Source organism: Oenanthe melanoleuca, chromosome 3 (assembly GCF_029582105.1).
Source record: "Oenanthe melanoleuca isolate GR-GAL-2019-014 chromosome 3, OMel1.0, whole genome shotgun sequence".
NCBI classification, from domain to species: domain Eukaryota; kingdom Metazoa; phylum Chordata; class Aves; order Passeriformes; family Muscicapidae; genus Oenanthe; species Oenanthe melanoleuca.
This window is the reverse complement of record NC_079336.1, coordinates 83,685,319-83,698,470: the sequence shown is the minus strand read 5'-3', so window position 1 is coordinate 83,698,470 and position 13,152 is coordinate 83,685,319. Positions and strand designations below refer to the sequence as shown.

The 13,152-nt window shown below is 36.0% G+C and overlaps 1 protein-coding gene across 3 annotated transcripts in view; it reads right to left on the bottom strand.

Annotated features, from left to right (window-relative positions):
- SRBD1 (S1 RNA binding domain 1) overlaps positions 1–13,152 on the bottom strand; it is a 120,133-nt gene that overhangs the window by 96,874 nt on the left and 10,107 nt on the right. For all 3 annotated transcript variants that reach the window (XM_056488318.1, XM_056488317.1, XM_056488320.1), the window contains exons 8-12: positions 12,140–12,257; positions 11,858–11,996; positions 9,009–9,105; positions 7,761–7,896; positions 2,678–2,781 (exon numbers count right to left, since the gene is read on the bottom strand). In XM_056488318.1, coding sequence (XP_056344293.1) covers positions 2,678–2,781; positions 7,761–7,896; positions 9,009–9,105; positions 11,858–11,996; positions 12,140–12,257 — 594 coding nt within the window. The remainder of the gene's footprint in view (positions 1–2,677; positions 2,782–7,760; positions 7,897–9,008; positions 9,106–11,857; positions 11,997–12,139; positions 12,258–13,152) is intronic.

The following is a 13,152-nucleotide window of genomic DNA, read 5'->3' as shown; positions in this document are numbered from 1 at the left end:
CAACAAACATAAATGGCTTAGACTACTGACACACCAGAGGGTGGAACTACACATAAACAGAATTAACAGAGCCCACATTAAGAATCACCAGTACTGATTAATAACTGTTCCAGTAAAAGCCCAGCTGAGCTTTTAGACCTGAAGGACAAACAGCAGAGCTTTGTGCTCCTCCAAGACATGATATAAAACATGTACCAAGTTAATAACCACAGACAAAGAAAGCCTTTAAGGCCTGCACCATGGAGTTCACACAGGATCTGAGAAATTTGACTGGAAACTGAAATAACATCATCAAACATCAAATTTTATTTTCAAGGTTGCAATCCCACTTGGGCACAAACTCTCATCCCATCCCAAGAAACAACTCCTTGTTGTTTCTACACTCAAAGCCAGCTAAGCAGCCCCTCTCTGGCTCTCATTGATCATTTTTCTGTGTTCAATTTCACAACAAAGTCTTTGAGACCAGTAGAGCTCTAGTATTAACGGCAGTAGGTTCATTGTCAAATCACAGAGATGCTGTTTTCTGGGGAAAAATACAATCCAGGGCCAGGCATAAGGATATTCCTGAGTTTTCTACACAAACCAAAACTGCAAGTAAACAGATACTTATACAGGCTAGTAAACATTCTGTACTTGCAAAAAAAATTACAATATTTTTAGCATCTACACAGAGCTCAATGCAATAAGGAACACTAGTCTTCCAAACTCACTTTCTACTGCAGGAGTATTTAACCCTAAAAAATTTGTCTCAGAAAAACACAAAAAGTTCAGAATATTTGCTACTAATCCACTAGGCAGTAGTGATACTATTTTGTGGCTATAATACTGGCCAAACTCTGTAGCAAGCTGGCATTTCTGGTTCTGCAAGCCATTGTGTGTGTGATCTCTAGCAAATCAGTTAAAACCTTTGCAAAGTTTTGAAACCATTAACAAAAAAAAAAGTTATTAACCTGCTCTAACCAGCATATCAATGCAATAAAAATAATGCAAATTCCACCCCTGGACAACCATTTCAAAGCTTGCAGGGCAGAACACACATTTACTATTTCTCAGTTTGATAACACAGTTGTCAATCTAAGGAGGAAGATCAGAATCTGTCCTCGATGTTAATGTACAAAGATGTACTAAAACCATTCCTTCAGAAATTTTCCAGTGGTGGAAAAGTGTCCTTAAATACTAAAAAGCCATAAGCATATATAGTCTTATGAGTACTAAGTATTAATAAGCATTCATTTCCAATATCAATATTGGGTGACTCAAAAAAGGGTAATCAACCAAAAATATCTCAATTTACATCCCACTTTTATTTGCATAACAGTGACAAGCTGTTCCATTATCTGTGGTCCAAAGGGCTTCCAAATTCTGTCATATATGCAGTAAAGCAAAACTGACAGCTATGTTCTTCCTACAGAATATACATCCTGATGGGAGGACATAAATTCTGTTACAGGTACTAAAACTAGAAACAAACAGGTGTGCTTATGACTCCTGATACTTTCCTGGAAAATAGAGGTTATTTAGCACATGATCTAAGAGCAATAGTATCTGGCCAAAAAATATTTTAATACTTTCAGAGCCCTATTCTTCCCTTTCAGAGGGAAACAGCCTTATTCAATTTCTACAGTGAAAAGGAACATTTTTACTGCAGCCATTTCTTGGCCTCATTGTGAAAAAGAAATACACACTAAAGCAGTACCACGGCATTCAGTTTTATACATTAAGAGGCACATTTCTTCTTATTTTTTTTCCTTCTTTTTGGTTAATCATTTTTAGGATTCAAAGGAAGGAATTTCTAAGACACCATCAGAACAATGCCCAATATCTTACACTACTGAGAAAGATGGTTTTTATACTTGCAAGGAAAATGCAATATTTGGATCACAATATTCTCCTACAGAGGACACCAAAGTTCAATTTCCAAGAAAAAAACTGACAGAGATATTGCAAAAAACCTCTTATAGTCAACCTAAACTTGTGCAAAAGACTTTGAAAATTATGCAACGCTAAACATCTCATTATAGGCTTAAAAAACCCAGACAACTTATATGAACAGAGCATATATATAAGAAATAAAAGAACCTGGTTTTTACAGTCCGGTTTTCCAATATAAACAGAAATCAAAATTAAAGAGATGGTTCACACAATATTACATTATGCATTGAAGGCAGTTTCATTTAAGCTGGTCTGTTAAATCCATTAAGTTCTTTATAAACATGTAATTCCTTACATTTGTGCAACTTCAAGTTATGTACTCCACAGATCTAAAATCTGACATAGCCCTATTTAATCATTGCAATTGGGCATATGAAGCTATTGTTTGGAGTATACTCTATTGGATTCTACCAAGTCCTTTCAGTAAAGGCTACTGGATGCGATGCATATTACGAGTTGAAAATATATTCATATTTCACCAGCCTTTGCATATGTTTTAAAAGAATTCAATTGCATGAAGAATGGTGCCAGAACTTGCAAATATAGCCCAAGGCATGATCTTTTCAGCATAATGCTACAGCAGTTGGAAATACAGAGTAAGAATTATCCACTTGCTAATTTCATCTAATCTAATAAATATTTGTTTAATTTGTTCTCCTAATGTAACAAGACATATGAGGTACACTTCAGTATGCAGCTGTCCGTAGAAAAAGAGATTTCTGTAAGAATATGTATCCATGCAGACCTTTCATTGACACACCACCAACAGAATTCATTCTTCACCCCGTCAGGAATGTTGACCTTCACTGTCAGGATCTTCAGATTTTCCCCTCGGTTAATGGCCAGAATCTGAGTGCAAACATAAATGGCAGAGACAGATGACACACAAAATATCCAAAAGATAAACTTATCAACATTTGTGTACGCACTTGCTTGACATTCTGTAGCAAATCAGGATGGTGGTACAGTAAATCAGTTCATAAAGTACTAGCATGTACAGATAACATCCACAACTTAAACACAGATCAAATAATGCCATGGCATAACATACATTTTTCCTGGAGTCTGCAATCTCAGGATCCAATTTAATCTTAAACACACTTATAATGCAAGATAGCATGAATTTTGGTGGTGGAATAATCTTACTTAATAACCCAAATTAAAACTCAAGAAATTAATTGCAAGATGAAGAACTAGACATCAGAAATTGAAGAAGTTATTCCTATGCTTCCGATTCCATTTTTCTTCCCATTATTAATCCAAATTTAAAATTAATTCTGAATCAGAACTTGTGGCACAAAGGTGCTCAGCTTAATTTGAAAGAGGGTAATAAAGTTATTCATGGCTAGTTCACAAATAGCAGAAAAGGATTTAAACATTCACTCTTTACAGTGACACTCCAGCCTTAAACTATATGCATGTATTTCTGACAGTCTTGTGTCCATAACTGCACAGTCATGATCTAGAGCTCAATTTGGTTGTATATGTGCTACCTGCACACATGGTTCAATTTTAAATGTAAGTCTGTGATTCTACATTTAAAACCACAATCACAACACAGGTGGCGGATTCTGGAGGATTCTGGTGGATATCTTCTAGTCTAATATCACTATGTTCACCTTAATAGCAAGAAAACTCACTGACCAGCAGATTTTAGAAACAGAATAATAGTCAGAAGCAAATAAAATCCACATTCTAAAATTCCGTTTTTCTTTCCAAGTATTTTAAAGTAGAAAAATACCAAAAAAAGAGACCTGCTCAAAGCTGACATTCCTATATGACTACACATGTTGTTGTATGTAGCAGGCCCTGAGCACTGTCACAACAGAGCATTCTGTGTCAATCATGAACTTTAATTCAATCACTAGCTAACTCAGACATGTCACATATGTTAAATACAATGGTTTAAAATGACTCCAGGACATAGTACCAATTTATATTCCTCAGCCTTACTGCTCCTGTGACATACCAGGCCTGACATATCATTGAACAACAAAGCTAATAATAAAGATTTCATGTGAAATATTATAGCATCTGGTACCTTGACTGCCAAAGCAAATGTTTTCACATAGAAATTAGAAAGACACATTTTAACAAATCAAATGCTTTCATGTTTATTCTTATTTTATTTTTTAAAAAGAGAGAAAGCTAAATGTCAAGTTAAAATGAAATCAAAGTGATGCTCACAACAGAGAATATATGTGATAGCATTATAATGTCATCATTCAGCACGCTGTCAGCAGGGCCAATATTTGCATCAGATTTTGTTTCCTGGCACTCCATCTGCAGAATGTGTCAATCACCTGAACTTAAACCAGCTGTTAATGCAGTCACTAATATTATTTATATTTTTTATTCTCAAACAGTCTGCCTAAGTGATGCAATCAGAGAAGAATTATCATCCAATAAATGCTCAATTAAGAACGGAATTACTCAATTTCTTCCTCTAATATAATAAAGCTCTTTTTGCGTAGCTTTTGTTTTTTTTTTTAAGTAGCAAGTTAAAATCTGGCTATTGTAGTCACAAAGCAGTCTTCACTTCTGGAAAAAGACTGTTTTTATATGAGATTGGAATAGATCCAGTGCAAGGGTTGTTAGAAACAACATACATTTTTCAGAGAAAGCAAGAACAACAATATGATCCAGTCACAAGATTCATCAAACCTTATTCTGTTTACCATAAAAATACAACATGTTTCATATTACACAGCTCTCTTATATGTTGCATATTGACTTAAACTCACAGGGTAGGTTCTGTATACTTAGCCAAGGATGTTAATTTCCAATTCCTTTTTAAATATGAGATTGAAAATAGAGCACTTGCCTCAAATGCTACATTTTATTTTTTTCCTCCCACTATTTCAGTCATCTCCAAATACAAGAAAGCAACCTCAAGACACACACAAAAACTGAACTGTTTACAATTAATCAAAAATTCAAATGAACTCTTGAAAGATTTTTTCTCTTTAGTTTTGACAGTGTTGGTATTGCTTCTCAGCTATGTCCTAAGAGAGTTCAGTCAGGTTCTTCTTGCTGCCAAAGGAAGAAGCTGTGACTGAGCCTCCTGCCAGCAAAACGTTCCAGCTGGAAACCCCACAGGGTATCTGACCATGTCAAAATTTGGAGTCAGCTTTTAAAGCTGACTAAAACAACAGAGGTTTTTTCTCATTACCGTTTTAGTATTTTAACTTTTTTCAAACAAGCTGACTCCACGCCAGTCCCGATTACTTCAGGACTCAAACAAGACAAAATTACATGTCTCAGCAGAGCCATGAGACAAATGACAGCAGAGACAAAATGACAGTGGCACAGGAAGTAACCCAGACCTACAGCAGAACCAATCTGCAGCACAGCTTACTGCACAGCACTTAAACTCACTGCAACAAATGCTGCAAGGCACACAGCTGCCAGGGCTTTGGACACAAAGGCACAGCTTGTTCTCCTACAGGTAACATGCCAGGCTACTGTGCACCCCCTGTACTCACATCTAAGCCAGAGCAGAGTTAGGGCTGTATCCAGGTCTTTAAGATCACTTGCACCTCCATATTCAGGTGATAACAAGTTTCAGTGCAGTTATTTTACGGAATCTTGAGTTTGCAACTCCAAAAAGAGATGATTCAAAGCTGACTTTCGCCTCTACCTAAGGCATTCAGAACACTTGTCTGTGTGCAGCCATGATAGCACTAGAGAAGATCTTCAAAGCAGTAAGTTTTAGAACTGTTCTTCAAGCACACCTATTTAATCTGAAGTTCTGGGGGATTAAAAAAAACACTGAGGTTCAGGCTTTCCTATATCTTTTTCAGGTATAAGCTTCTTTTAATAATTTCAAGCCAAACCAGAGAATCCCTTCTCTTAAAGGCATCTTGAACTCTATTCTTAAAGAATATATTTTTACCAGTTTTTAAATGCACAAAGGAACCATCTCTTCACAGTCTTAGGTGAAGGAAAAAAATCAAGACTTTTAGGTATTTAAAAGGATGGTCATAACCCAAGAAAATAAAGGCATTAAAAAATGGCAATTTGCATCAGTAGGGGAATGAGGTCAAATAACAAAGAAAATTAATATGATGAGAAAGACTTTCAAAACTACAATACCAGGGTTTAAACTGAAGGAAGAAATGGTAGATAAAGAAAAAAAATTCTCTTGTTATGTTATACAAAAGGGAAAGACAGAAACTGAAAAAGGAAGAAAGAACCCAAGAACCAAAAACATACATGAAAAGTTACAATATATTTACAAAACAGCAAATTTTACATGTCAGAAATTATCATAAAAAGCATTTTTTTCTCAATTAGTACAGAGAGCCCTGTCACACCTTGAGCCTTGAAAGCACAAGCAACTCAGACTTCTACAATTCACAGTACAGAAATATTCAACATATTAACATAGTTGGTAGCAGAAATATACAGATGAAAGGCAGCACCTAAGTGTGGAAACCCATCCCATGATTACAGGACTGCCAGATGCAAAATCAGTACTTATTACTTGTCTGAAGAGCCAGAATGAGTAAAAAAAGAGGTATTCAGGTTAGCAGCACACACAGGAAAGAATAAAGCAAACCAGATCGAGCTAATTTTAATATCAAATGGACAAACTAAGGACACATCCTGGATAAAAACAGTGCAGCCACATAATCAAAGTGCTGACCAGGTTTGGGAAATAGTTTTTAGCCCTCACTAAGCAACCGTTTTCCTTAAGGAAAAAAGAAAAAACCAAAAGGATGCCTCAGACAAGAACTAAATCATCCCATCATCCCAGGAAACACTTAGGCAACATACACTGAGTGAACATCGTGGTGTTCACCACTGTGAGTGCAGGTAAAACCAAATACTCTCTGCTAGCTCAAGTATTCCTTCAACAAAAAAAGGACACAGAAGAATCCATACATCATAATATTATGAATCCACCAATCTTTGACAATGTCACAACAGTAGCCAATAGATTTCTCTATCAACTTTTCTAGACCCTCTAGAAGCAACTTTGTACCAAATAACTATCAATATAAGTACAGTAAATGGTCATAATTATTATGAAGAGAAAAAGCACAGGTACTTCTTCAAATATCTATGCAAGATCAGCCTATTGAAATCAACAGTAGCTATTTAGTCTTTCACCTTTCACATTGGAAGAGGGAAAAACAGCTTAAAAATTAGCCTATCGATATGGTGAGATTTTTTTTTTTAATAAATTAATCCTTTCATAATTTAAAATACACTGGTTTAAAACAAAGCACAGAGAAAATGAGAGCATATCAGAGACTTCTAGTTAGAAATATCTAAGTGGTCTGTCTTCTGTGATATTATGATTTGTTTTGGGTTTGGAATTTTGTTTAATTGTTTTTTTTGGGTTTGTTTTGTCTTTTTAAACTATGTGACTATAAATACAACAAGAGACAATTCACTTGGTGATTACTTGTGAATTAGCACAGAGGTCTTGACAGCTGCATTGAGTGCATCACACTTCTGCCTCTGAACCTCAGTAACAGGGGTAGCCTAGCTGTCAAGTCATCAGCTTCTCATCAGCTACTATGTTTGCTTCAGCCCTCCTTTCTTTACCTACTTATATAAGTCTAAGCTTGGGGCTTAGGATACCCAAAGATGCTTCAAAAAAGGAAAAATGATGGGGTAGTGAAAAGCAGACCTTTGCACTGTTTCTTAAAACACAGATATAGAGCTTATTTGTGCACTTCAAGAATTTGAAAGCCTCTATTGCCTCTGATAACTGTAAGGAAAAAATATCTTCAGTTTTAAGCAATAAAATTCAAAACCAAAGTAACATTCACTACAGTTAAAATTCTTAGAAAAAAAATTAAAATTTCAAGTTGTACCTGATGATGCTGAATATTCTTTATATTACAAGAAAACTCATGGTACAGTTGGAATTTATCAATATCTTTTTCATTTCCATTTTTGGATGACACTTTTGCTAATGTTGACTGGATGGAAATGTACCTTTGCTGGCATCTGAATAGAAGAAAAATCAAGATATTTATAAGGTATTTTAACATGAAACTTGTAACAAGTCATTATGGCACAGATCAAAAATGAAGTTTGGAGTCTGCTCAATTACAAGTAATGTTAGCTCTAATTACCTGCAGAACTGGATGATATAACTTCATGATGAGGAGACATAATGTGTACTGACTGTAATATACCAAGAGAAGACATTCAAGCAGAAAAAGCTGATCACAGCCCTCCTCCTCAAGGGAATGGAGACTCAAAAGCCACCACCTGCATCTCAGTTATGGGTCCAATTTCACACAACAAATTTGGGGAAGTTGCAAAAAAAAAAAAAATTGCACTGAATCCTGAATGATTATCATACATACAACTCACTTCAGATGAACAGGATTAATCTGTAAATCACTGAGTATTTGACTAAGGAACTTCCAGTGGTCAAAATAATGACAGTGACAGTCAGGTAGTGACAGCACATCCCTTCATTGAAATTATCCCATTGCTGATTCAAAGCAACTCTGCATGTTCCTAAGGTGGTGCATGTTCTCTGATAACTCTCTTATCTGCCCCAGATGGCACATAGCAGACAAAATAACAAGTGACTATTGCCAGACATGACAACACTGAAGTCAGGTAATGCAAGAAAATTTAAATTAACACAATTAAAGGATCAGTAAGTCCTGCTTTAAAAACAGTCATATTTGTTTGGCCTACTGGCTACCAATGCCAAAAATCAACCATCACTGCACACTAGTTACACTGACAGGTGTCAAGTCAGTTACTGGAGTGAGAGCTTAAGCAGATTCACTCCTGAAGAGTTACAGCTTGACGAAAGTGTAAGGAGGGAAAACTCCCTTATGGATCACTAACTGCAAGGGAGACCTGCTATACATTGGGCAGATCACAGAGAGTTTTTCATTCTTCGGGAGTTACAGCATCATGCCACACTCACAGCAGATCTGTACTGCACTGACAGCCAGACAGGCAGAAGGGCTAATGAACATACCCAGGAATGGCCCTAAATCCATCTCACTGGAGCACCATTTTCACATATCTGCCACTAGGAGACTGCATTTTACCATGTAGCAAGAAGTTTAGACAGCAAGAATGAAACTCACAATTTCCTGATAAAATCCAGTGTATCTTTATCTTTAGCAAAGATGTCTGCTAAAATATGCTGCACTCCAGCCTCTATTTCCTGGATATTTGCAAGCCCTAAGAAGAAAAATAATTACAGAATACACAGTCACTATAATATACAGTTAATAATTACAGAAAAAAAAACAAAATTACTTGATATAACTGCACAAGCACTAAGAAAATATATGCAAGCTGAAAGGAAACTGATTAAAGTTATCTGGCTGACTTGCAAAGGTTTTAAAGAATCCTAAGTAATTTAAAAATTTTTTAATCAACTAAAACTTCCCTTCCAAAACATCTGAAACTATATTTTAATGAGCCAGAAGTGACCAATGTATTATCATAAGTCAAAATTATATTAAAATTAGAGAAAAACATTTTTTTACTTTGACACTAATAGATCTCGACATTTGTGATGTAAAGAGTGCAACAGTAAAATTAGATATTTAAATATAATTTTTGAAAAAATTAAATTTTTGAGGTTTTAATAAAATGAGCAACTGTAGCAGAAGTCCACATATTTTGCTACTGGTATGAAAACTACCTAAAATTCTTTGCAGGTAAACCAGTCTTTTGTCTGTGGAATAGTTTTACATTTCCACTGTATTGTAGCAGGAGTTTGCACAACAGTTGTGAGGTCAGGGTATGAAACACTGTAGTTATAAAATGTCTTCAAAGACACGAAGTTATAAATGTCTTCTTATCTCTGGAGTGATAACAGAATCATTCAGTTAATTTCCAAGACGCAGAATCCAGTCTTTCCTTCAAACGGCCAGAAGAGGAAGCACATAATGCTGCTTAGCAAAGGGACTGAATTCGACCAGAAGCAGAGATAATGAAATAAAACAGAAATCTTGTATTTTAATTCAATATATCTAGTTCTGCTTCTAGCAAGAGTCAGTAATGAATGCTTCAGAGCAAACAGCAAGAATTCTAGAGCTGGCAGATGAAGCATTAACTGTCTCTTGCAAAACATGCTGCTGTTCACTCTGCTGCCTCATGGACAGCTTTATTTATACCATTTTAATAGGCTGCACAGCTTTACCTATCCATTGAACCCAGAATCCTGCTTCTGATTAGGCAGTAAAGTTATACACTAGAAAAAAATTTATCTTGTCCCTTTTTAAGATGAGGAAGCTAAACTTACCTGCCAGAAAAAAAAAAAAAGCGAGAATAAGAACACCTTATTAAATGCCTAAACATATCAGAAGTTGTAAATGTTGGATCCTTACATCTGAGAGTTACTATTTCTTATGGTACAAGTGATGTCAGAACACAAAGTTAAGGGAATTTGAAAAGATGCATCATACTGAACATGGACTGAGACACTCAAGTAGATTATTTGAACGAAATAGCATAGGACCAGACAAGTCAGAATTTGAGAAATAATCAGAAAGTTCTCATCCAACAAGCACTTTACTGTGTCCACCCAGCATGTACTTGTGTAATTATAGAAACTTTTGACCATGCACAGAACTAAAAGGAAGAACAAAGCTTTCTGATTGGCCTGCTTCCTTAGCTGTCAAATGTTGAGCCTTGAAACATGAACAGCTTCTTTTTATTTCAGTTTATTTTTAGGATAAGTTGAAAAACACTGAGAATTTTAAAAAACCAAACTTTCCTGTACTGCAAGTTGCTCATTCCTTTAAAAAACAAACAAAAAACAAAAAACTAAATCACTCTGATCTCAAGTTGTATACAAGCTGTCAAACTGGCTCCCAAGGTGATAAAAGTGACCCAGTTCATAGATGTACATAACTTCTGATGTCTTTCAAAGGCAGACCATTATATAAACCTAACCAGACTTATTTTTAGCACAGAATTAAAAATAGGTGTACTGGTTTTCAAAAACTAATGTTTACAGTGCAACAAACAGCACCTCCTTTTGAATAAACTCTAAATAATTTATCTGAACTTTCACTGTGAAGATTTTCTTTTGGCTCTTTAGACTGCACCAAAATCGTCAGATATATGGCTGCAATATACTGCTGTATGAAGTAATAATGCAGTAATTTAATAAGCAGAATATTTGGTAACTGATTTTTATTGCAAAATTAGCAAAATTTTGTAAGTAATATTTAAATAAACTGAAGTGGGAAAAGCAAGAGTCAGCCTTACTAAGGAGGTTCAGTACCTTTATGCTGAAATTCAAAAAGTATGTGTTGGGATAGGGAAGAATGGAAGTCCATCTCTATTTTAGCATCATACAGAAAGCTGCAGCAATCTTCATATTTTATTGTCAGAGATTGCCCCCTACAGATCCACTACATTCACAAAGACACCCAATTCTGCAGTCTATATGTGACAATCACATTGTTAAAAGCTCTTGCTCAAATTTCAGAAATTACATCTTCTCCAATCCCTACTGTCATTCAGACACAAACTCTCCTGCTCACTCCCAGTCCCCTAGGCCAGTTTTTATTAAGATATGCTTTTCAGGGTGACATTTCCTTCAGTACAGAGTATGAGCCTAAGCCTCTTGTACAGTCAGCATTGAATCTTCAGGAAGCAATTCAAGTAGAAGAATAGAAAGGTCTCGTGAGTGGTGTGGTTCCCTCTCTCTTACCAGTAAATACAGACATCAGCTATAAGGTCTCCAGATTTATGTAGTTTTTGTACCATAATCATTACTATTTACAATATAAAGAGAGGAAAGGTTGGAGAGCCATTAAATGCGTTAACATGTTGACCATACGTTGCTAAAAGCACTGTTGAATTTAAAGTAGTTGCCTAACTTCCAGCAACAACAAAACAATTAAAGCAATTTCCCTTTTAAAATAATTTCAGACATTTAGAACATTACTGCTCAAAGAAGCAGGGCACTCACCTTTGGTATTGGGTCTAATGTAAGAAAAGAGATTGAGTTCCACAGGATTCTGCAGCAGTGAGAGAGCAGCAGGTTCTAATCCCAACTGCTTGGCCCTCTGGGCTTTGGTGCCTTTACTCCCAGTTTTATAAGGCGCAGACTTATAACAAAAAGAACAAACCAAACAAAGCCAATTATTAAAAAGCAGGGAAGTATTTCAATCATGCTATGCACTTGACATTATGCACTAGTTGGCAAGATTATATTTAAACTAAGGTTGATCTGAAAGACTAGAGTACTGACCACATGGTCTAATTCTTCCAAAGTTCTGCAATTTAGCAATTCTTTTGAAAGGGAACTGGATAACTTTCCTTCTTTCTTCAACTTCTGTATCATCATATGCGTCTTCCTTGCAACAGCACTAAAATGCAAAAGATTAATGTTAAGTGCCACATTTCAGAGTGAATTAAAATGTCTATCGATTGTGACCTTGTCTATCACACTGCTGAAACTCTCTGAAACCCCTGAAAATTGTACCTCATGTTCACCTTCAACAAACCAAGTTGATAATTCAAAAATTTCTAACCATTTTTCTCTCTCTTCAGTTACTTCAAAACTATATCAAAATATCCTGTGGTAGCTTTAAGAAAAATCATCAAGTAACACTGATAGTCATTAGTGCTCCACACATTTCTGTAATATTACTGGCCTGGAAGCCAAACAAAAGAGCCCTAGAATAATTCCACACTGATGAGCTCTTACAGATGCAATTCTTATCAAGATAGTTCTACAGCATCAAGTACAGGCTACCAGATTTAAACTCCTAGATGTTCAGTAAGATACACGGGAGCAACTGCAAGCAGCAGAGGTATTTTGTTATTACTTAATTACTTGTTCAGACAAGAAGTCTCTTAGGCCACCTTCCCTCCATGGCAAGAATCTCTTGGTAGGGGTTAGAAGGGAGTATAAGGAGGACAACACCAAGCTGACAGAACAGCTGACCAGTCTGTTCCCCTGCCATCTCAAAACACAGAGCCACTCAAAAGCAAGATGGAATGAATGCAGCCTCATCCATTGTCACAACAAGCTTTGCTGATCATTTCTTTCCTGCAGTGATGTGGGATAGTTTAACCTCATCTCCTGGTACACTCCAATCTAAGAAGGGCTCTTCACTAGAAGCTTCCCTGATCCAAGCAGGGAGCCAAGGGGCTCTTAGAGATTCTTTTTCTAAGAGTGGAGCTTCCATCTCATCAAGCATGTATTTCCAGCAACTATTAACTACTCTTTTAGCACAAGTTTTTCTGTGCAGTTTTAAT